At 41.1% G+C, this 25573-nt stretch overlaps 1 protein-coding gene and 1 long non-coding RNA gene across 6 annotated transcripts in view; one reads left to right on the forward strand and one right to left on the reverse strand.

Annotated features, from left to right (window-relative positions):
- Positions 1 to 21645, reverse strand: part of PTPRJ (protein tyrosine phosphatase receptor type J) — a 122155-nt gene extending 100510 nt beyond the window's left edge. For all 5 annotated transcript variants that reach the window (XM_043516388.1, XM_043516389.1, XM_043516387.1 and 2 more), the window contains exon 1: positions 21532 to 21645. In XM_043516388.1, the coding sequence (XP_043372323.1) occupies positions 21532 to 21588 (57 nt within the window). In that variant the 5' untranslated portion in view covers positions 21589 to 21645. The remainder of the gene's footprint in view (positions 1 to 21531) is intronic.
- A 364-nt stretch (positions 21646 to 22009) lies between these two features.
- LOC119857507 lies at positions 22010 to 22961 on the forward strand. The gene is made up of 2 exons (XR_005293623.2): positions 22010 to 22319; positions 22467 to 22961. It is a non-coding gene; the product is annotated as an uncharacterized LOC119857507 (long non-coding RNA).
- The last annotated feature ends 2612 nt before the right edge of the window (positions 22962 to 25573 follow it).

A 25573-nucleotide genomic window follows, 5' to 3' on the forward strand; every position in this document is an offset into this window, starting at 1 on the left:
GTCTACAACTGTGCTCAATGTGAGCTCCTGCGCTTCTAATCTTATTCAGGTCGCATCACTGTCTATATCCCACTGTCACTTTTTAATTCTCAATGTTCCATAACACCATTCTAATACATATGCACCACAAGGCTCAAACCTAGCAGGCCCAATCATAGTAGCATTTCCAGAAGAAGCGATATACTCCTACTAAGAGACATGAACACCAGAGACCAGTTAGAATAAAAGGAAAGAATTCAAGCACCATAATACTCTATTTTCTAACAGAAAACAAGAAACCACACCGAAGAAGAGAAAGTTTTATAGAACAAATATTAACTATGCAACATTACCTTCTAATTCCTCCCCCCCTTTTTTTTTTTTGCACTCCGCACCAACTAGACACTCCAACGTGTGCACTGTGATTTTTACAAATAGTAACAGCCTGCCGTCATATTGGCTTTGAAAAGTATTGCTCTAATTACCATACTTTGTAGTCAACTCAAAACTATATATGCTGAGACAGAGGGTGAGTTTGTTTTGCAAATAACAGTGGATTTCACTTAGGCCTAGCTAGATAAAACCAAAGGGAAAAAAGAACAGCATCCCCATGCAGTCTAAATTTAAATGCAACTCTATAAAATAGATTTCACCCCTGGAGAGAAAGAAGAAACTTCTCTTACTTTCAGAAGGACTGGAAGAGCCTACATAACTTGGTATATCGATTGTAAACCCCACATCTTCCCTTCAAAACACAAAATACCATACACAACTGAGCAATGTGTAAACAAAAGTAGCTGCTGTATATGGATGGTCAGCTCTGCTTTAAAACTTTTCTTCCAGTTGACAATTATTTCAAATGGACGTGTGAACACACTTTATCAATGCAGTGGCTGATGTGCAGAAGCACTGGCAGGGTTCTTTGGACAAACACTCCTTCCCCCATGATATGCTCTGTTTGCAAGCATCATTTAGTACAAAACCACCCCCATTTAATCTTTTTATCTTCAGACAAAACCTTCAAAGCTTCTCTCAGAAATTGTCTTCAGTTCACAGAATCTCATGAATCCCTTTGTTAAATATGTGCTTTCACAAAAACCATCGAACGCCCACACACCCTCAGTATACACAACCTCCACGCATATTATTACATTTAATTTTTGAAGGAGATCCCCTGCCCCGGTTTGCCTATCATTTGTCCTGGTTGTTCTGACCAGTACTTCTGGACAAAGAGGGCCAAACACTGTTACTGCAGATTGGTTCAATGCTGTTCCTGGACTGGCCAGATGGGGAACTGTTTGAGATTAGTTTAAAATGTCTACCCCCTCTACGCCCAGCCCACTGGGAACAGAGGGATTAAGCTTGGTTGCAGAGCTTAGATTTTACACTACACTGAGCTAATGCATGGTCAACATTTTAAAACCATCCTTCCAACAGTGCCACTCGATGCCCCACAATTCCTCCCTCCACCGCACTGCATGGAGGCTCTTGAACTTAATAGGAGGCTCTCCTCCTCATAGTAGCAACAGTGGTCGCAAGTGTTATCCTCCTGTGGCCTGCACAGACCGCAGTGGTGACAGGCCAGTCATCCTGCAGTTTCTAGCTGTGGTGGCTGGCTGGCCAGGTCTCCCCGATCATGGGCCAGACAGCTAGTAGGGGAATCTGTCTCCTTTCATTACAGAGGTGGGAAGATTATCCCTACCACAAGCGATCTCCTGTTGCTGCTATGAGAGAGGCAGGAAAGTAGGTCTCCCCATGCTGATGGAGGGGAGGAGAATGGAGAGCCAGACTCCTGCCCACCTTTACACACACCCTCCTGAAATGCACTGAGCACAGCTCTGCCCCAACCCCTGGTGTAGCAAAATAAGGTTTTTTCCTACAGTTTCATCCCCACAGTCATTAAAAACAAGCAAACCAACCCACATGTACCACGCCACTTTGCATCAGTAAGGTAAAGGGGAAAAAAGAATTGAGATGGAGCTAGATTAAGGTAGTCTGGGACATTGGGCACACCCCACAGGTGGGCCCTGTGCAGACATTTCCCAAACAGAGAGTGAACCGATGCAGTGCCCTCTTCTCTCTGCACCCTAAGTAGCTGCAAAACAGGGGATAAAGACAATAGACCTGGTCTGCTCTTGTGGTCAGGGTGAGGCTGGTGGCTTCCTCCTTGGCTCTCATGGTTTCTAGAACTAAGGCATACATTTTGAACAGTGAGTTTTTAATGAAACAGTGGAACAATTTACCATGGTGGCTTCTCCATGACTAGCAATTTTTAAATCCAGACTGGATGTTTTCCTAAAAGAAATGTTCTAGGAATTATTTGGGGAAGTTCTATGGCCTGTGTTATACAGACTAGATGATCACAGTGGCTCCCTTCTGACCTCGGAATCTATGAATCCTGCTTTTCCCTCTGCTGGAGGCTGTGTGCAGACTCAGGCAGGCACAACTGAGTCAATTCCATTCAGGTTGGGTTTTCAAGATAACCTTTGGAATAACCATGAGGGTAAGAATTTTTTTTAATTAAAACAGATTCTGATGTTGTCATATGATGCCAGAAGCTAGGGGCCTATTGTGCCCATGCCTTAATCTGACCCCGAGATGAGATTTAAAGAGGGCTGGTTTTAAAGAGGGAGTGCTCCGAATTAACAGAGCAACTCAGTTAAGGAGGACTGCTTACCGCCAACCATTGAGCCAAGAGGAGCTCAAGACTGAAAGCAACAACATGCTGTTTCTCTACCTAGCTGAACAAACCCCTTACATGCAACATAACACAAACATTGGTCATTTCAGTCTGATAGCTTCTTAAAACAACTTCTGAGCTTAGTCTCTGTGACTATGGTACTCTTCTCTTAAGACACAAAGGGTTTAGTTTATATAACAATGCTTTTCAATTAGTATTTCAGGAACAACTTATTTAATAATATTTTTTGTTTTCCTGTAGACCTAACAAAAGCAAACAAAAAACCTGTTGATAATATTAATAAAAGAAGAAAATACTAAACCCAGAAATACATTAAGTTTTGACAGGCATATTTTAAGCCAAATACATGTCATATTTTATTCTCTTGCTGCTTATCTCAATGCACAGTTCCTTTTCCTTTAACAAAAATATTCCTCTTTCAAACAATACTTGATGCTAAACAAATACAAGCCAAGTACTAAAACAAATTATTTTGGACACAAAACTCATTTCTATTCTCCTGCTCTACATTCAGGCAAGCATATATCACCATGTGCCTTGGCTAGTGGTGCTAAAATTATTCTTTAATCTCTTGGCATCAAGACAGTTGACCATGCTTACTCATATATATTCAACATAAGTTTTCTCCTTGAAATACATGGAAAAGGAATGTCCTCTAAACATTAGCACACAGGACTCGGATTCAGAAGATCTGAGTTCTATTTTGCCATTAATTCACAGTGTCACCTAACCTCCTTGTGCCTCATCTTCCATATCTATAAAATAGAGATGATACCACCTAAATTAGAGGCATGTTGTGAGGCTTAATACATTAGTCTTTATAAAGGACTTTAAGATACTCTGACAGAAGGTGCTATAGAAGTAATATTTAACAAACAGTTCCCTCCTCTTACATGATTTATTTACCACATTCTCATTTTGCTATCAACACTGTTCATCACCATGGAATCAGCTATGAAGTCATAAAACTGGACAGTGACATCACTGAGTCAGATAACAGTAAAAGGTTGGCTATAAAGAAGGATAATCTGAAGTCCTCCCTTGTGAGATTTCATTTACACACACACACACACACACACACACACACACACACACACAAAGAGAAAACAACCTGCCTGGTTTTAAAAAGGGAAGAGAAGGAAACTCAATCATCAGAGACCAGTAAGTTTAATGAGAACATGCTAATTTGACTGAATAAAAGCAGTCCATTTGTGAACACGTAAGAGGAAAACGAAAATTAGACAACATCCAATAGAAACAAAAACATTCCAAATTATTACTTTTTTATAAAACAGGATAACAAATTAAATGCAAGAATTAAAATACAACAGACCCTATTTGATGCTAGCAACTGTCAGAGACAGTATACTGGATTAGACGGACCTAGATTTTAACCGATAGGGAAATTCCTATGTTCCTGTGACATAGTATCTCTCAATTTTATAAAAGCACTAGCTATGGTTCCACTTTACATTTTTCATCAGGAAAATAGAGAAATGCAGATTAGAAAAAAAAACATTTATATGATAAATATACTTAAAAATGAACGCATTAATTACAAAGAATTCAGCAGCAAGGTAGAAGAAATACTGAGTGATGTCCTACAAGATTGAGTTCTAAGTCAAATATTTTTATTAAACTACTTAGGTATTTATTCCACCTCACTCACCATCTCTGAACACTAACTTGGAAGAGGGAAATGGAGTATGTTTAGTTAAATTCAGAGCTAAAAGAAAAATACAACACTGAGATTATTAAAGAAATTTGCTGATTTAAAAAAATAATAATTGTGCACCTCAATAAGCACAAATATTAAAAGAATAGCCAAGTATATAAACACACAATGGAAGAATACTGAACCAGACATTGGTTCTACAGGGAAGTATCTAGGAGTTAAAAAGTATAATGAATTGAATGAGTCAACAACGAGACGCTGTTGCAAAACAGGCATTTGCTATATTGGGTTCTATCAATAAGAGTACCATGTAAAACAAGTAAAGTAATTATTTCACACCACTTCACACTGGTTAGGCATCAATTGGAGTACTATGTTCAGTACTTTCAGACATTTTTTTTTTAAATTAAAAATACAGATAAATTGGAGAAAAATTCACAGGACAGAAACATAAAATATAAAGCCCTGGAAGAGGTTTAAGAACACTGGACATCTTCAGTCTGGAGAAAGGTAGATTGATGGAAGGATAACTGTGAACCCATATATTAAAAAAGGATTTGTATTGAATAGGTATGTTTTAAAACTGCAACAGGAAATATTTAGGTTAACTGGGATGGGGAAGAATAGCTAAGCAATGAAACAAGCTGCTAAGTGAATATGTGGAAACTACTTCAACTGCTATTAAAGGCTAGATTTGACATCCAATGGTCATTACGGGTTAAGAATAATGCAGTCAATCCTGCAATGGTGCAAGGGGATGGGCTAGACTAGGAACCATCCAAGCCAAAGGATTCTATGATTACCACTCACAAAAAGGCCTCTTCTTTTTTTCTTGACTTCCTACTAAAGCTCCTTTTCCCCATTTGGATTCCTTCTGGGGATACTCTCAGATCCTTCTCTCCAACCCTAAGCCCATAATGAATGAGGGAGAAAAGGTTTTCATTTCTAGCAGTGTGTCAGCAACTCTGTACTGGGTCTTGTCACTACTCCATTGCAGTTGCGTGCTGTGAGGTTTCCTCTCTTCAGAGCACTAGAGATTTCAACAAAGCACTGCTGCGGGCTCACCGGTCTAAACTAAGAACACCCAAATATGGTATCTTCATAGAGAAGCTTGTTTTGGAGGAAGAGTAGTGGCATGGACAGATACAGAAGCAGGAGGAGAGGTTGCATGGGGTGACCTGGTGAGGGAAGTCACTGAAGTTTCTAATCCATTAATATCACCCAACTTTATTAAGCACCACTTATTATTAAGGTTGCCTGATACTTCCTATTATAAGATCCTGTTTTCAGTTGCTTAGAACTTTGTCAAACTAGCTGTCTGGGCTGAAAATTTTCATGCTGTATGTCTGCCTCTGACTGAATATTATTATTATTTTTGCATATCAGCCAAAATGGTTCAGCTGTTTCTGAGAACACAGCTAAGGGAAAATGTTTTGTCCGTATTAAAAATTCTGGCAATCGTTTCTTTGAATAGGTCAAATGCCTCCATGCTTTGGAGCAAGAACTTGAAATTTATCAGGGGGATGACTTTTGTGTCAGTGATGTGCTTTTGGCCAGTGAAAATCCATCCAAATGTGGGAGTGTATTCAAGTTGTGTAGTGAAGAAGGCTGTTGTCTCTAGGACCCCTGCTTCATTTGTTCAGAAGCTAGAAGGTATGTAGTGAATTGTGCAGGAAATTTCAGGAAGAGAAATTTCAGGTTAAGGCAGCTGAATACTTCTCTCTATAACTGGATTCCATCCCTGTCCCTGCCACAGAGTTCCTATATGATGCCAAAAAACCTAAAAATTCTGCACACAATAATATGCATAATTTTGCAAAAATTATGAATATTTTACTTGTCAAAATAACACAATATAATCCAAAACAAGGAGGAATCCGGTGGCATCTTAAAGACTAACAGATTTATTTGGGCATAAGTTTTTGTGGGTAAAAAAACCCTTATGCATCTGAAGAAATGGTTTTTTACTCACGAAAGCTTATGCCCAAATAAATCTGTTAGTCTTTAAGGTACTACCAGACTCCTTGTTGTTTTTGTGAATACAGACTAACACGGCTACCCCTCTGATACATACACAATATAATCACATCAGTTTCAATTATTTTGGTAATTTATTTCAAAATACCTATCAGCAAGTATGTCTGTAACAATACAGACAACAAAAAAAAAAATCAGGAATTTTTTTTTGACAAATAGATTCCTTATTAAGCTTATTAATACAGAACTTTCAGTAATAATTCATTTAAACTACAGTACAGAAATGTATTTCCCACACCCCTCAGAAGCAGTGCAAAGGCCTGGCAGAGTCAGGGGTAATGGAGAAGCTAAGGGAAAGGGAAGTAATTGTTCGAAGGAGCCTGGGAGTGAACCTGGAGCGTTGCTGGGTGTGGATGGGAGAAGTATGGAACAGGGTTTGTTTTTTTGTGGGGGAATTGTTATGGATTTGGGGAACCTACCCCATGCAGATCCTGGCTGACCCCGAGGCTCTTCCATTTAGACACATTTGCCCCTATCCCCCACTCCCCATTCAGCCAGGCATATCTGCACGTCTCCATGGCTGGTTGCGCCTCATCAGCCCCTGGTGGGCAAAGGGTTTAATTGCAGTGTGACCCATCTCACGGCTTCCATTTGCCTCCATGTCAGAATCAAATATTCTGCTGGGGGAAGGGGACTGTGGGAGACATTAATTCCGTGCTTGCACAGTGGCACAAAATTCCCCCAGGGGTAAACCACATTTTTCATTGGTGGTCACTAACTGTGTGTTCCTCATTTTCCAACTTAATACCCTGGGGACTGATTTGCATGAGTGCTGAGCATTCTCAGCTGCAACTGAAGTAAATGGGAACTGTGCTTAGTATTATATCGTGCTTCATATGTTCAAATTATTCTGCAAAAAATCAGGTCATAGGTTTCTCATATTGAGCACCCAAAATTAGTGGATACTTTTGGCCTTAATATCTCTGTGCCTCATTTCCCAATCTGTGACATGGAGAAAATACCACCACTTACTTCACAAGAATTTTGTGAAAATAATATTTGTGAAGCACTCAGATACTATAGTGGTAAGTGTCATAGAAAAGCCAATGAGGAAATTAATAATTCTGCCTTCAGAGCAGAATAGTTTGCAATATAAATAAGGCCTGGAGCCACACATTGAACAGTGAGGCTAAAACAAAATATTTAATAGCTGCTCATTAAGTGAGCACAATCCATTCTGTGCACTGAAAGAGGCAGGGGTCTTATGGGAAAAAAATAGTATGTGATCATATAATTAAAGACTATATCAAAATGCATCAAGGGGGCAAAATGAAATGTTATACATGGAATATTAATTCTGGCATTTCCTAACCTCTGAAGTTCTTGACTTTGCAACCTTAGTAATGTTCTTTTACCATCCTTTTGTGTGTGTAATAATAATATAGAATTGTAGGCACCTCACTTGGTGTTCCGAATGCTACAATAAGTAGTATTGTTTCATATTAGCGAAACATAGCATAATCAATTACCATAGGCCCTCTTCTGCAGTGGCCAGCTCCTCTTTTAGAGCAAGAGGAAAATGCACCCTTTCTATTGTGTAGCGCAGAACATGGACAGTGGAGTCATATTTCTTCCTGGACTGTGATGATCAGCTGATGCCCTCTAAAGTGTGACATTTATTATGCTTATCTTCACATATATAAACTACAAAGGTCATTGGTCATAAATCTACATAGCCAACCTTTTTTTAAAGCCAGCTACAGTATCCAAATTGATGATCTCATGCAAGAGCAAACTCCACGGGCTGACTGCAAGCTGGATGAATTAGTATTTCCTTTTACTGGCTTTAAATAGTTCTCAAATTAGGGGCATTGGTCCATATCACTGTTGCCAGTCATAAAAAGAAGTGGGGGGGGGGGAAAAAGAGTTGGAACATTCCATAACCTAGAGGGGAGGGTTTACATGTTAACATCACTATCTTCAATTAGGGCCTGGTCCAGTACCAACTGAGGTCAATGGAAAGACTCCCACTGACTTAAATGGCTTTGGATCAGGACCTTACAGAAAGAGCTTTACACTTGCCTTCCATTAATTTCAGTGAGTGGCCCCATGTTCTTACAAGATCTCATCAAGAAGCAAGGGGATTGATTAAATTTTTATTTTACAGATGAATACAGTTTAATTTTACCTCACAGTAATGAAACAATGTGCACATGAGCTCTGCTTCAGCAGCTCCCATATATTGCAAATTTATAAAGGTTGCACATATCTGGCTCTTTGCATATTCTCCCTAGCTGCACCCCATTTCCTTTTGAGGGCTCTTGGGTTTGGAAGACTCTACTTGCATTTCAGTTTCTTAAGAATGTAGGCAGGAAAGAGTCTAAACCCCAGATTTAACAAACCTTTAAAACTGCTTATTCTCCAAGTCCTTCTGAATTACACCCCTACACTTTTCTCATACTGATCTTTTCATTTCTAAAGTGTGGAGGGTATCACCCCCCAGATTTGCTATATTTATTTTACATTCTTCACACTCAAATTGTACATGTGCATATGAACCACAGATTGCCCACAAGCAGTGTTATCTGTATGTGGGATTTATGAAAAGGTTAGTGTTAAAACCACACACAGACATTAAGCATTTGTTAACATAAGATTACAAACAGGTTTGTTTTAATGAATAATAATCTTTAGGCATATGTACAATGTGGGGCCTAAACAGCTTGATAATATCAATTTAAATGCAGTCATTTTTATTAGCAGGCTGATTTTCCCAACATCCTACGTCAATATAATAGGAAGTATTTTTGACCTTGATCTTTCAAAGGGATCTGCGCAGGCATAAGGGCCCTTTGCAGGTTCAAGGTTAGTGTGCTCTCTTAGGCCCTGATCCTGCAATGGCTTGCATGCAGGCAGCACTACTACCAAGTCCACTTGAAGTAACTGGGACTTAATGCATTGCAGGATCAGGGGCCAGGTGGTAGGGTGAAATTTACTGCTGTGCAGCACAAGGCCTGTGTACCACTTAAGCCATTTAAAAAAAAAAAAAAAAAAGCTTAAGTGGATCCCAACTTCAGGCTTATCTTCTGCCCAGAGGTGAATTTCCCCTTACCGTATGAGAAACAATCTTTCATCTGTGCCTGTTGTAAGGAAGACCTTTGCTATATATAAATGGGACAAGAATTAATCAATTCACTCAGAAATGAAAAGACAACCCAGCTGTTGTCTGAGTTACAACCTATTCATGACCAGAAAGAAGGAATACTTTATTCATAAAAAGGAGGAAGTAGTTGCAGAGAAGGTTTTGTCTCCAGCTGCCATTTATGACCCTGTTGATGCTCAGAAGGGAATATTTGTGGATATAACGCATCATCAACTTTTATGTTAACTTCCTAAAAATCAGCAGGAAACTGAAAAAGAATTACAGCAGTGCCCAGGGGCTCAATCAGATCGGGGTCATATTGTGCTAGGTATGATGCCAATTTGTAATAGTTGCCCCAAATGCTTACAGTGTAAACATCACTAAACATGACAAGCTGGTGCAGCACAGCAGAGGAGGAAGTGAAGGAGGGAGGAAGGTAACACCCACCACCACAAAGCCATGCTCCTTTTGCCTGGCTATGTGTACACTTTGCAGCCTGAGTTGACTTCAGGAGCCAAGGACCAGAGAGTTGACTTGGGAACTTATGTAGCTTACCCCCGTGCATGGGAGTTTGTATGTGTTAGCCATATGAGCTAACAATGTGAAGTTGGGATCAGGGCCTGCCCAGGAGTTATTAAGAAGTATAGTAAACTGACAAAAGAAGAGACATCAGATCAGCAGATTCTCTTCTTAGCAGTCTAATTAGAGAAGCATGGCAATGGTTTTGCATAACTAAGGAACTGCCTAGGAGTGTCTGGTCCCTCTACCACTTCTTTAGCTTCAGGATAATAACTTTGTTTTTCACAGCAGGGTTTCTACAGTGGAAGAGAGAGACAGAGCTGCCCACTGCTATTCCTAAACCTCTTCAGAGTTGTTACTAGGAACCTCATGTGCCAAACTGGGATTCAGATGGTTCTTTTAGCTGCGTTGGAAGGCAGAGCAGCAAAACTTCCAATTTGAGGAGAGGAGACAGCCTTAAAAAGGTCTTTCCTGGTGTCAAAAAAGAACCCTTTGCTACCAGGGAAGCTAAGTTAGAGAGCACAATGCCTCCTACCTCTCCCACAGGATTCTGTATTACTGGGGCCAAATAGTCATCCTGACATTGAAAGTCTCAGATTAACAGGTTACTTCAGAGATCATCTCAGTTGATGATGCGAAGTCCTGGGGGCAAAGGAAACAAACAGAACCCACAGCAACAGTCGGAAATGATACTTGGCACATAAGACATCTCGTCTCCGCCCCATCCCCTTTTATCTCTTTTTGTTTCATATTGGAATCTGTCCATTTTCATTCACGATAGAGCAGCAAGAAACATGTTGCTGGGACCAGCTCTGAAAGCGGCAATGAAGGTAGGCAAGGATGTATCAGGGGTGTGCTGCAACAATAAATCTTGGGCACACTTTGATTGGTGCTTCTTACTGTAACTCACATGATGTACAGATTGACCCAAACAGATTGAAAAAAATCAGGTTTGTGCAAGTGGGTGTGTGTACTTGAACTGATTTAGATTTGCCCAAAAGTATGATTTTGATTGCTCATATGCAGTGCTAATTGCTCCATCTACATACACATAGAGTTTTTGGTGTTTATATACTTTTAAGAGGAAGACTGAGCCCCTCTTAGCACAAGTGACCTTCAACCTCACATTAGTAGGGCAAGCCCACAGAATCTGTTCACTTGTATGGAGTAGGGTTTGCTTTAGCAATTGCCCAGAATTGTTTGTGATATTGGGTGATTTAGAGTCACTTCCGCTGAGCCAAAAAGGATACATTGTAGGAACTTTAGAGGAGGAAATGGAGTTTAGACAGATCAGCCTTTTGAAAATCTAGAGCAAAACAGTTTCATTTTTACTGTGTAGAGGAGGTTTGTTAAATTTTATAATTGTAAAGGGAATTATTCTTACCAGGCCATAATCATTTGGGGGGGGGTGGAGAAGTCGACCGAATACTCTTTACAATACTATTGTACTCCAAGACAATAAATACTTATCAGAGCTAGGCTTCTGTTAACTTCTGGTGCACCATGTACGTCTACTCTGAAACCAGGAAATAGTTCAACAGATGCATACAAAATACGTAGATTGATTCAAAGACAATAGCTAAATATCAGTTAAACCACATACTGTGGCTCTACATTGTAGTGCTGAGAAATTAGCACCATTTAGGGTAGTTCCAGAAGTTATATTAACCTACAAATATTTGCTGGCTGACTAACGCTTAGCATACAAAGTCTCAAATTGGTGTCAGTACTTTGCCAACTATAGTGTGTGTGTATACTTTGCTTATAGTGTGAATTGCTAGCTTAATTTTAGTCGACTAAATGACTGCAAAATGAAGTTTAATGCATGAATTGTTTTTTTTTTTAATTAAGATCAACATTTTTAAAGTCCCATTTATTGAATTTTTTAAAATCTATCACTTGTTCTTTTAATTGGGGCCTGATCTTGTTGTCACTGAAGTCAATAGCAAAATTCTCCATTCATGACACTGGCAGTAGGCACTTGTCCCACACCCTCGTAATAGTGCAAAAAGTTACTGTACAGGAGATCCAAATCTGAGTTTATAACACAGCTCCTTGTTATTCTTCAGCTGACAAGGCTGAAAGTGCTGTGGGAGCTGGCCCCTTCCAGTGGGAATGCCGTCCTTGCTTTACTCTGAAGTTATGGAGTTGTCTTGATGGACAGCAGAGAGAACTGTATCTTTGCTCTTTGACTACAAGAGCAGTCTTCTGTGGAGGTGAGACTTCTCTGAGCTCCCAGGAGGGGATCAAAGAAAGACCCAGGGAAAAAAAACTCATAGTTACACAATTTTGCATCAAACCAATAGAATTATATTTCAAAAAGCAGTTTATAGTTTGGGTTAACCACCACCAGCCAATACCTAGACACAATTAGAATTGGAAGAAAGAGATGAGTGACATTAAGATAGTGACACATTGTGCCATGAAATTGGAGGACCAAGTGAGTTCAGATGTTTCATCTTAAATATGAAATTGCTTCAGGTTTTCTAATATGCAATTTGTGATTGCGTGAGTGAAAAAAAGACATTATAGTCAGAAGGATCAATATAAAAATGGTCAACATGTTTTCGTTGTTGTTGCTTTTGCCTCTCAGCTCCTTTGTTTTGAGGTATCTGTGGGAGATTTCCAAGTGGAAATACTTGATAACTCCTTTACCTGTAGTTTTCTTCAAAAATAAACAAACAAACATGCAAGCAAGCAAGCATTGGTGAGGCTTTAATGGTTATCTAACATGCATCACTACAAATACTGCATTGTTATGAAGAGTATAAGACATACAGATCCAATCCAAGATTTAACAGCCCCATCTCTCAACAAGGGGGCATTTAAAATTTTTACTGCACTTAACCATGACTCATCATAAAAAGCTATCTAACAGCTCTGGAAACACCACTAAACATATATATGCCTGTTTCAATTATTAACCCAGTTTGTACTTAGACATTTAATCTGTAATTGGTTAATTATAAAATATCCAAGCCATTTTCATTGTGAGGTCATTCATGTTAATATTAATAATACAGCTAGTTGAAAAAACACATTGTTTTGTGAAAAGTCTTCAAACCTAAGTTTTGGGGCAAAATTTAAATTTTTCAAAAAACATTGACTCCTCTAAGCTGGTTTAAACAAGCTGCAAAAAATTTGCATGTAAACTTCCTACAGAACATTTTCACTGAAATTTTGAAAATTCAGAACTTTTCAATCAGCTCTAATTACATTGTCAGGAATCTTTTAACAATTTTTAAGAAAAGTATCATTTAGAAGAATTCACATTTTCATGCTGCTGACTTTAAGTTTCCCTTTACGTCATGTCAAAAGATGCCAGTACATTTTCTTCACCCTTCTTAGACATAGCATGGTTTCTCAGGGGAGGTTTTCTAGTCAGATTTCTATACCACGGCATTACAATGCCTGTGTATGTTGTGTTCACAGAATCCCACCAATCTAAAAAAGGCCAGACTTAGACCTCAGATAGGTGCCTCTGGCTTCCTCTCTCAAGCATAGGTGCACAAAACTGCATTGTACAGTTTATTTGCACTCCTCCCCCCTCCCCCAACAAGTAGTTACAGAGACTGATCTTTCCCAGTCACTGTTCTCTTTATGCAATTTTAAAGCTTTGTGGAAAATATCACTTTATAAATATTTGTGCAACTTCTTTTAAAGTCGGAAACTCACGGCTAACATGCAGTGCAATGCATTAGAAGTTTACCCTTCAACAGTAACATGAAAGCCAATAAATTCGCACACCAATATGCTTATCTTGTTTGTCTTGGAAAGAATATTTTCTTTAAAAAAAAAAAAAAAAAAAGACAAAATTGCAAACACTCATATGTTAGCCACAGAGAGCAGAACTATGCACAGAAACAAATTAAGTTTTAATTGGCACTGACTGCTTTTTATGAAAGAGCCACGCAAACTGTGTCAAGGATTACAAAAAGTCACTAATCCTGCGAGGGGACCAGCAAAACACTGTGTGACCAAGAAAGAGTGTTTTACACAAACTTGTGTTTTCAATAATTCCTTGAACTACAATGAGATTTAAAAGGCAATTTTGAGACTTGTACATGCTCACCATGTCAGTAAGATATTAGAATCCCTGTGTCTGTTGTCACGGGAAAAACTCAACTAAACAAAAAAGAGTCTTTAGACATTTAGAGAAGTTCAGTTATTTTACCTCCCTTTCCATTCTGAAGCATTTTGTAGTCTACAAGACTCCTGCAGCACCAAAGAATGCAATCCAGTGTAATCACAGAAACCTCCCACCCCTCCACACACACAAGTGTTCAACTCCTGTTCAGCTTTTACATTAATAAGGTATAATTATGCATATGGAAATTTACTGTCAGCCAAAGACACAATTATTCAGAAAACACAAGGTTTCAGGACCAGTTTTGAGTGTTTAAAGCAGGGTATGCCTGATATGGTAACAGAATCATTGGTAGAGTTTTGAGTCCATTTTTCTCAATGGTTCATGCAAGCTACTCTTCCTGCTGGAATGAAACTACTAACATCATGAGCTTCATTCCCTCTCTCTCACACACACACACAGCAGTGGAATCATCTAAGGCTTTGTCAACACTAGCACTTTTGTCGGCAAAACTTTTGTCACTCAGGGCTATGGAAAAAAACCACACCACTGACCGACATAGGTTTCACCAGCCAAAGTGCGGGTGTGGACAGCGCTATGTCTGTGGCAGACATTCTCCTGCCGACATAGATACCATAGCTCATCAGGGGCGGTTTAATTATGCTGACGGGAGAGCTTTCTCCCACTGGCATAGAGCGTCTACACGGGAGCAGTGAGATAGCCATACCACTGTAAAGTCCATAGCATAGACATAGCCTAAGTATCCATAGAAGCTACAGACTGGTCTCAAAGATGGGATCATGTCAACTAACCCAAGCCCCTTGCCAGTGCAGGATTGTTCCCCTTTCTATATGAACTAGTGTTACCACCAGTCTAATTTTAAATGTTGCAAACGCTGAGGGGCTTCCTCTATCTTCACTGGGAGATTAGGCCACCCACCAGCAGATCTGGAACCCCCAAAACACCAGTTCTTCCTATTTCAAAATTACGTAGAGAATCCGGTGCAAGGAAGAGCAGCAGAAGCTCCCTGATGCCAGGGAGAGCAATGAGTTTGTCGTACTTTAAGAGAAAATTATCTCACGGAAAGAAAACCGTTACATAAGTAGGAGAAACCCCCAGAGTTTTCTCACAACCTCCAAATCAACTCATTTTACAGCACATGAGCAACAAATCTCATAGAGCCAGGGGAAGAAGAGGAACTAAAAGACTCCACTAAGTCCCTCAAGAATACACATAGCCCCAGGCCCTAATGAGTAAATATGGGGCTGAATGTCTACAAAACTTGCTTTGGATAAATAACCCCCTACAGGGAACACTCACAGTAATGCCACCTTCAATATAACTCTTCAAACTGATAGACAACAACTATCGCAATATTGCCAAAAGGAGCAAGGAATCAATCCCAGAGTAAATCTCATACAGACTCATCTGCTTTTTCGACACAGATTATAAAATCCTGACCAAGAAAATGGCTAATCACCTGCCTCCTTCACTCTGGGCCATGTTTAGGGAGAGAAGGCTGAGATAATCTAAGAGATTTGAAATATATACACTCATAATGTGAAAACATCTTGACCTTCTCTGAATACAGAGAAAGCCTGTGACAAGGCAATATGGACATACTGTATCTACTTGCAATGCTGCAGCAAATGGAATTTAATTCATAATACAGCTCAAGATCCTGCCTTCAAGTGTTTCCTTCCTAGTTAGCTGGAGGCTCAGAATCAGAACCTTTGCAGCTTCAATAGCCTGATCAGGAAAAACTGTTTCCTTTTTCTCATTACTCTTCACATGACCAAATCCCAGGCCAATATTATGCAAAGAATATGGAGGACAATTTTATGTTTTTGCAAATGACATGCTCCCATGTACCACAAAACCAACCAACAACAAAATTAGCTCTTTCGAGTGGCCAAACAAAAAGCATGTTTAAAAAAGAATGCAGCTTTCCTAAGGCCTAAAATAGTGTCACGCATACATTCTCTTTCATACCACACAGCCCATGTGCATATCTATGCAAGTGTTGGGAACTAATTTAAGTCATGCTAGAATTTTTTTCTTAATTATTTCAGTTTTGAAATAGCTTTGCACGACAAAAAAAATAGCATGCATGTGGTAGGGGAAGGGGAGGAGGTTTCAAAGAAAAAAGAGATAGAAGTAAAATAGGAAAGGCCAAACACAGAACATGTATGTACAAGGTACATCAGTGGGTAGCAAGCGTTTGCTTTATGTTGTTTAAGGAAGATGCAAGGTATCCCATCTAGTGGCCACTTTTTTTTCTCCCAAGGTGGGCCTTGTTAATGTGATTTGAGATATGAGCCACACTCCTCTTCCTCACTTATCGTGAATACCAAAGAGTTTTGGAGGAACGTCTAAAGCCCTGACCATGCACTCTCTAGTACATAGGCATGGCAGTCCAAGTGTGCCTGAATGGATATGCAAAAAACTGGATCCATTTATGCTTAGTGAAGAGCCTTGGTATAGGCTTCTAGATTAGCAGAATTGATGGGTGGACATCTGTTCTGTTCCTCTCCTTCTGCACACATTTCCTAGATGTCAGATCCTCCATTTCCCCCTACACATTTTGGCCCCTTCTGATCTGGGCATGCTAGGTTATCTTCTTCCCTGATTCCCTAAGCCCTTCTCTCCTGCACAATCCTCTCCAGCTGGAGGACTGCTTCTGTCCTACTGATAGCCCAACTCCTTGAGTGGGACTCTTGTTTACTCTCCTCAGAGCAGTGGTCCCTCCTTTGTAGAGGCAGCTAGGCTGGCTCCTCCTCATTTCCAGTTACCTTTAGAGGTGTTCAAGCTCTTAGGCCATGTCTACACTTACAAGCTTACAGTGGCACAGCTGTAAGAGTGCTCGTGTAGCTGCGTCATGCCAACAGGAGAGAGCTCTCCTGTCGACATCATAAAACCAGCTCAGCAAGCGGCGGTAGCTATGCTGGCAGGAAAGCGTCTCCCACCGACCTAGCACTGTGCACACTACCACTTATGCCAGCAAAATTTATGTCGTTCGGGGGGGGGGGGGGTTCACACCCCGAGTAACAAAAGTTTTGTCAACCTAAGTTCTAGTGTAGACATGGGCTTAGTTGCAGTTAAGGACCTGAACACCAAGGGAAAGAACCAGCAGCATCTGACCAACTAGGTCTCTGCAGACCACCAGTTGTTCCTACACCACAATTTTGGAACCACAGATTAATTTACTTTAACAGCCTTCTCCTCCCACAGGTAAAGTATTTAATTAAACCAGCGGTGGGTTTTAAGGTCACTAGAACTCAAACCCACAATTTCTAACCTTCATCCCATAGCAGATGTGGAAACGCTCCCCCTTAGTACACTGCAATTCTAGGAAGGAAGAAGGAAGTGTACAAATTAAAATTACATGGATTAGTAAAATCCAGCCTTATATGATAAACAACCAAACAAGATTTTATTCATTAGCATTCTCTCTCTCACTTTCTCATACTTAGTAATTCCAACCAAAAAATTTACATGGCATGAAAATTCTAGATCATGGTTGCCTGAAGCTAGCAGAGTTAAGGAAGTACTATTAATAGCAATGCTGTTTGCACAGACTATATATCCACACTGTGGGCCTCCATTCTGATCTCAAAGACACAGAAGAGGATTTGTGTGTGTGTGCGACTGTAAGAGGCCTTCAGAACGTGTAGCATACACATCATTATATGCGGTGAAGAGGAAACCATTCTCTGATTTTCTGTCATATTTAAAATAAAGAATTTGCAAAGTATTATAGAAGGAATCAACGTTCTCTGGTCATTGTTTAGAACATTCAGAAGTTCTTAACCCCAATAAATGTCAAATGGTAGTCCAAGAATGAAAGAACTTATCCCAGCATCTGCAGTTCGGCACTATTCAATGACATAAACAATCACCTGCTTCGGGGGGTAGGGATACCCAAGTGTAACTTCACAAATTTAAAAAACAAACAAACAAACAAAATATTTTACAGCAACAGATCACTCCAAAATACATCCCATAAGGCATCAATTTTTAACCTCCACAGTTAAGCATTGCCTATGCCTATCTACCTAATAAGAAGAAAAGGAGTATTGTGGCACCTTAGAAACTAACAAATTTATTTGAGCATAAGCTTTCATGAGCTTCATCGATGAAGTGAGCTGTAGCTCACGAAAGCTTCCGCTCAAATAAATGTGTTAGTCTCTAAGGTCCCACAAGTACTCCTTTTCTTTTTGTGAATACAGACTAACACGGCTGCTACTCTGAAACCTACCTAATAAGAGTTGGTTTAAGAGCTGATCAAACTTCAAGATGAACAATTCACCCCAGAAACAGAATATTTAATGTAGCAGAGAAAGCCTTGTATTTTTCTTATTTTTTTTAAGTTTAACTGAGCCCTAAAACCTTTGCTATAGAGCAATTTGCTATATATTTTTATTAAACTCTTATTTTTAAACTGTTTTTAATTTGAAGTATAAATTAAGTTGACTTAGAACAACTCCAGTTTCAAAACCGAAATTTAGCAAACAGTTAATACATAATGCAGTTTATTAGGCCAAAGATATTAAACAAGACTCAACCATAATGGTTAACAACGGCTATTACATTCGTGCAATGCAATGCAAAAATGGTCCAAATTCATCCCTGCTGTAACAGTATTGACTTCAATTTACACCGGGTATTAAATTTACCCAATTATGTTTAAACACAGCAAGCCCAAATTTCAAATACTATACCCCTAGTAAGACATCCCAATTCTTTATTTGGAAATTCAAGTCAACAATTACATCACAATCCTATAGCTAACCTACTGATATAACTTCAGTGGGATTTCTGTGTATGGTACAGCTATAGGATCAGGTTGCTAGGTGTATTTTAAAGGGCATTTATGCATCTAAGTGACAATGCAGCCATCCAAATGCAGGGCTGGAATATGCTGTCATAGCCCCCACTTTGGAAAACTGGGTCTATGCTGTCAAATCCCTAATGTCAAATATTTAGTGTAATTTTAAAGTTGTTAATTCTCACAAATATGGTCTTTGCTATAACTTAGTAAGTTTAAAAATGGTTTCCCCATTGCAGTCAATCGGGTTGTACAAACATAACAGCCAGATCACAAAAATTATCTTTGCTCATGCGAGTAGCTCTGTTGAAATCAAGTGAGTTAGGACGACTCATGTGAGCAAGAGTTTGCAAAATCAGGCCCTCAGCAAAGACAGGTCTCCGCTATAGTTTTTATTCAAGCATGAACGTCACTGGCTTTGTCACCTCTTCCTGAAAAGAACTGGCTTTTAAACACTACAAAAAGATCAAGAACAACAATTAAGGAATTAAGGTGACTAACTTTAAACATTCTAGCATAGTTCTTGACATTCACAGAAGTGTCAAAAATAAGTCACAAATGAAATGAAGTTATATAAATTTATTACTCTGCATGCAATGGGCCTTGAAAGAAAGAAAGAGAGAAAGAGAGAAAGAAAAAATCAGAGCATAATTAGGAAGGTGTCATGATTTAAGGCGAGATTTTTATTAAAACACTGGTCATAAGTTTCACAGTAGATGCTGTGTTAGTCTGTGTCCACAAAAAGAAAAGGAGGACTTGTGGCACCTTAGAGACTAACAAATTTATTTGAGCATAAGCTTTTGTGAGCTACAGCATCCGATGAAGTGAGCTGTAGCTCATGAAAGCTTATGCTCAAATAAATTTGTTAATCTCTAAGGTGCCACAAGTCCTCCTTTTCTTTTTGGTCATAAGTTAAAACACTAGTCATAAGTTAAGGCCCAGACCTTGAAAGATGATCAGCACAAGCAGATCCCTGTGCTAGTGTAGAGCCCCACTGAAATCAATGGGGCATGGTACAGGCAGATCCCGGTGCAGCACAGCAATGTCAGATTGTAAGGTGGTGGCCAAAGACAGCTCTTGCCCAAGTCTCAACAAATACAAGCTTTTACCATACTCAGGAGTATTCAGATCTAGGAAGGGATATACTTGGATCCCATGTCTAAATTAGTCTTAGATCTCTACATTATTTTTGCAAGAAATATTGAGTAATGATTGGAAGGGATTTCAGAGGGATATACAAACAGTATGGGTAGAGGCCTTTTCATTTTTCTGGAATCCAACACTCCAGTTGCTTAATCCCCACAGAACTGGGCCATTTCCCTAAAAATTCCCAACTTCTGAAAGGAGATAACAGGGCTGGCGATCTGCATCTCTCTAATGTCTGAGATATGAACAGTTTAATGTTGATTGACTGTGATAAGCCTTTACCAAACTGGTCACAACACAATGTAAACCGTAGGAAGACTATTCTTAAAAGAAATGCAAGTTTGCAAGAAATAAATAGCTACACCATGTCTTTTTTTTTTTTTTTATAATATCCGGTCTCCCATAGCTGGAAACTGAACTGCAGGCTGGATTCTCGCTCTTGCCCTGCTTTAAATTGTTGACTTAAGTGGATATACTCCCAAGTGTGAAACTTGTCTAAGCAAGCAGAAAGAAAAGGAGTACTTGTGGCATCTTAGAGACTAACAAATTTATTAGAGCATAAGCTTTCGTGAGCTACAGCTCACTTCATCGGATGCATTTAATCAAACCCCTTCCTGGTCTGGTTCAAGACTTGAAAAGTTTCAGGATTCGCTGCTGACAGGAAGCTAATAAGTGGACTTGGTCTGTTTACTTCAGAAGCTTTCTGGGTTGTAGTTGTTCCCACTGAATGAGCTAAAGTTCATCTTCAGGCCAAGACTGTCAAAGCTGGTAGCTAGTGATATGGGGTCCCTTGGTGTTCAGGTGCCCAACCTGAAACACCCTGCGGAGGCCTGATTTTCAGTAAGCGCCGGGTACCTGGCCGCTGCAGGCCAGGCTCCTCTAAGGTGTTTCAGAAGCGGAGCGCCTCAACAGGAAAAATCATCATCATCATCATCCAGAGCACCGGTCGTTTTCCAGGGCCTTGCCCTTCCGATGAACTTTACTTCCTTCGCTGTCAGTGGCCAGGAAACAAGCCCAGCACGCTTGGCCTCCAGACACAGCCCGCCTCCCTGCGGCCGCCACCTGCCTGGCTCTGCAGCTTCACCCACCCCTCCCGGCCCAGGTGGCCACGCGACAGCCCGCTCCTGTTCGGACCCCGCCGGAGCGCGAGCCCCGGGACGCCCACATCGCCCCTCCAGCCTCTCCCGCCACGTGGACCCCGGCGCCACGAGCCCGGCACGGCCAGCGGAACCACCGCGCGCGCGCTCCTGAGCCAGCCCCGGAGCCCGCTTCCCAGGGCCAGCCCCCCTGGCAGGTGGCTGGGGAGGGGAAAGGCGAGAAGAGGGCAGGTTGCCGGCGCAGGGAGGAGTGACCTGGGGCAGGCTGCAGGGACGCCGGGGACAGAGTACAGCGCCCAGGAGGAGAGAGGGGCCGGTGGCACGCGGAGGCGGGGGGGATCTGGCCGGGGCGCCCTCCCGCCCCTCCCCGGGCGCCTTACCTTGGCGAAGCAGAGCAGGAGCAGCAGGCGGAGGAAGAGCTGCCCTGGCTGCTTCATGGTCCTGAGGAGCTCTCCCCGCTGCGCGTGCAGCCGCTTAGCCCGACTCCGGCTTCCCCGGGGACATGGCAGGGCTGCGCCCCCCCCCCCCCCAGCACGGTCCCTCCTCCCTCCCCCCCTCTCTCTCTGCGCTCCGCCGGCGGCTGCTTTCTCGCTCTGCCCGCCGCGCGCCCCGCGCTGAAAATGCGGGAGTTCGGAGCGGGGGCAAGTCCCGGGCAGGGTGGAGCGAGATGCGCAGGCAGGACTCCCGGCGGAGCTCGCCTCCCGCTCTGGGGAGAGGGAGAGTCAGTCACCTCCCCTCTGAACACTCATCGCTTCCGCTGCTCCCAGGGGGAGGAATTCGCCGCCTGTCGTCAAGGCTTTAACAGGCCATTTTGCTGCTGGGAAGTTGTTGCTGCACTTCCCCCCCCCCATCATCTGACATTCCCCTGTCTGTCTCCCAGCTGGGCTGGACGAGGAAGTGGCTCGCTCAAAACTTTTCTAGCCCTCCCACATTCTTTCTGCAATCGCCTTGGAAATGGAGCCCGAGAGGGATGTTCTCCTCCCCCGCCCCTTCCCCCTTTCAGTCTCTGAAAAAGGACAGTCTTAACGGGGCTTTCTCTGGTCCTGCGAACAGCGAGATCTCCGCTTCTCCGAGCACATGGGGCTTGTTACAGTATTGCTAGAGCGGAAGACTATGCCCAGAACTCAAAGAACAGATTAAAACCAGCACACAGCGGGACGGATGGCATGTAAATATTCTTTGTGATACTCATGAGTTGCCAAAAGCATTGATGTGAGCCCGCATGCAGGGTAAGATTTAACAGGGCTACTCAGTTCTGGAGTATGCTAATTAACGAGGTTTTCTTTTCCTCCCCCCTCCCCCTTTTAACGTTTAGGTTTATATTTTATGATCATGCAGCATTGTTCAACTGGGGAAACGGGAATGGGTGACAAAACAAAACCTGCTGCTCTGAAATGACTCAGTGAAACACACTTCACCCCGCGGAAGTTATCGGAAATAATTCCTTTCAGCTGACGCTCGTATTTTTTAATGTTACCGCTTTTGTAAATGTCTGTGCTACTTCGAATGAACATTTTTTTATAATCTAATTTACTTCTCAGGGTTAATGTACGTTTTACATTTCGTTCACCTTGGACAATGAAAACACACAAGTTAGTTTCATTTTGGTGTATGGTCAGTTTGGTCTTAATTCCACTTTCAAGCTCTGAACTCTGCTTCCAAGTTGTAATGCTTAAATTAGGACCACTGCAGGTGAATGACTGAATCCGCTTAAAATCTATTTTCATTGACTTTTGTAATGATAAAGACATTGATAAACGTTTTTTCAAGACCTTGTTTTTACAAAATGTAAAATCTTTCAAACACTGAAGCATGTGCATAACTTGACATAGTTTTACAATTCCATAAAAGTCAATGGGACTATGCACACAATGTTCTGTATATGTTGAAGTGTTTACAGGATTAGGGCCTAAATAGATCTGTCATTATCTTGTTAGTAAAAATGAGGGCGTTTCCCTCATTTTTGAAATACCTAGATAACTACTTTAGAAAAGTACTTTACACTTCTTAAGGTACTTTAGAAAAAATGCTTTTTAGTATAAGTTCAGATATTTGGAGTGTTTTGAAACACAAACTATTGCCTACATAGCAGAGACAAAAATATTATGAATACAAGTATATTATGAATATAAACAAGCATTTAATCAGGCTTTTCATTAATAACAGCCAGATTAGAGTTAGCAATCATTGTAGGGTAGATAAAGGGGCAGTAATTTTAATGAGTTACTTAGGGGTATCTTAAGGTATTTTATATTTGTTTTGTTTTAATTTATATGGACACCACAGAAATATCCAAATAAGCAACAGTTTATAAATCAAAATTAAATCAACAGCATAATACTACCGTACATCTGTATAGCAATTTTGAGAACAAAGGATCTCAAAATCATTCATCAACCAAGTGTTCCACCCTGTATACCTCCTTGGCTTCTGTAAGGCTACTTGTGTGAGAAAAGATCTGCAGGCTAAGCCCAGATGCACAAAAACTGCAGCCCTGATCCTTCAAGGAGCTTCCTATGGGTGGTTCCCATTGCCCACATGGAGCCCCACTCAAGTCAGTTGGGGACTGGGGGGTCCACCCATGCAAATGTGATTGCAGAACTGGGACCTGTATAAAGGGATCATTTCACTTGCTCCAGAAATGCACCCATTTTGTAAAATTGTTTAGCAGCATGTAACCTCAGTTTAAAAATCCAGTCTTGCAAACTCTGTCATATGAGAATAGTCCTGCTGAAAGTAATAGGATTTCTCACATGAGAGTTTCCAGGATCAAGCCCTGAATAATTAATCCAACTACTATTAAAATTAATGGGAGTCCCTGTGATACTTTAATATTCATTTTATTGGGTGTTTACTGGGCCTGGGATGGGGGAGATATCATGGGTTTAAGGTGCTGTTTCAAATCACACACAGCAGGGACTTGAATACAGGTGAGTGCTCAAACCGCTATATTGACTATAATGGGATGGGATCTCTCTCTTTCTCTCTCTAGTTTTTCATGAGGGCATGTCTTCACTGGCCACGTTAAAGTGCTGCCATGGCAGCACTTTAATGTGCCTTGTGTAGTCATGGCATAGCACTGGGAGAGAGGTCTCCCAGCACTCTTAAAAAAAAAACCACCCTCACAAGGGGTGCGGCTCCCAGTGCTGGTGAACTGTCTATACTGGCACGTTACAGCACTGAAATGTGCAGTGCTCCTGGGTGTTTTTTTTTTTTTCACACCCCTGAGCGAGAAAGTTGCAGTGCTGTGAAGTGCCAGTGTAGACAAGCCCTAAGTAACTGATCTGACTTAGGTGCATAACTCCAGGAGCTGATTCATGGCTGAGAATACTGAGCAGGGTGGGGTGGAAGAGGTGGGGGAGAGTATGCCTATTTTTGGCTTATCAGTCTGGCATGCGGAGGTAAGAGGCTCCACAGAGCTGCCTATCTATCCTTCTGCCCCCTCACACACACACATATGGGCAGGAGGGAGAGAAGCCTTGACTCCTCCCTCCCAACACACCCTGCAATGTAGCTAAGCCAGCACATCAGAGAGTGTACGCTACACCAGATATAGGCCTGGTCCCGCCCTGGAGCAGCAGAGAGACAGGGAGTGTGACTACGAGTCCAGTAGTCACAATCTCCCTTCTGGCCTGCTCCAGGAACAGTTCAAATGTCTTTAACAGTCCAGCTCCAAATAAATGTTAAAAGTGGGATTTTGTCAATACAGGCATTAAAGAACATCACACTCTGTTGTGTGAATAGATATTTCCTGAACCCTGTTAACAGTAGAAAATCCTCATGAAAAATACTCATTGTTTTAAATTAATTTCTTTAAATAGCTACCATAATCAAACCATATTCTAAACTAGTTATAAAATGGAGTAAATAATAATACTTTGCACTTATTTAGCACCCTCCGTTCAAGAATGTCAAAGCACTGTAGAAAGCACTCAGATATAATACAACAGAGATGAGTGCCACAGCAATCACTAAATACAAATAAAAAAACTATCACTAAATTAAGTCTCACAAGACTTGTGAGGTAGACAAGTATTAGAGTCACCATTTTACACACTGGGAAAGAGTGAGGGAGAGACTAAGTTACCTGTACATTTCACATAGTAAGTCAGCAACAGGACTCAGGTTTCAGAGTAGCAGCTGTGTTAGTCTGTATTCGCAAAAAAGAAAAGGAGTACTTGTGACACTTTAGAGACTAACAAATTTATTTGAGCATAAGCTTTTGTGAGCTACAGCTCACTTAAACACACAGCTACAGCTCACTTCATCGGATGCATTCATCTGTGCTCTTGCTTTCTATTGAAGTAGAGTCAAACACACAGGAGTGCTCAGCTCTGGGTCAGATCAAGTCCTAAATGACTTGTGTAAAATGACAGGGTAGGTCAGGAACAGAACGTAGATTTCATGAGTCCTAGCCCAAGA

Source organism: Dermochelys coriacea, chromosome 6, assembly GCF_009764565.3.
Source record: "Dermochelys coriacea isolate rDerCor1 chromosome 6, rDerCor1.pri.v4, whole genome shotgun sequence".
Classification (NCBI taxonomy): Eukaryota; Metazoa; Chordata; order Testudines; family Dermochelyidae; genus Dermochelys; species Dermochelys coriacea.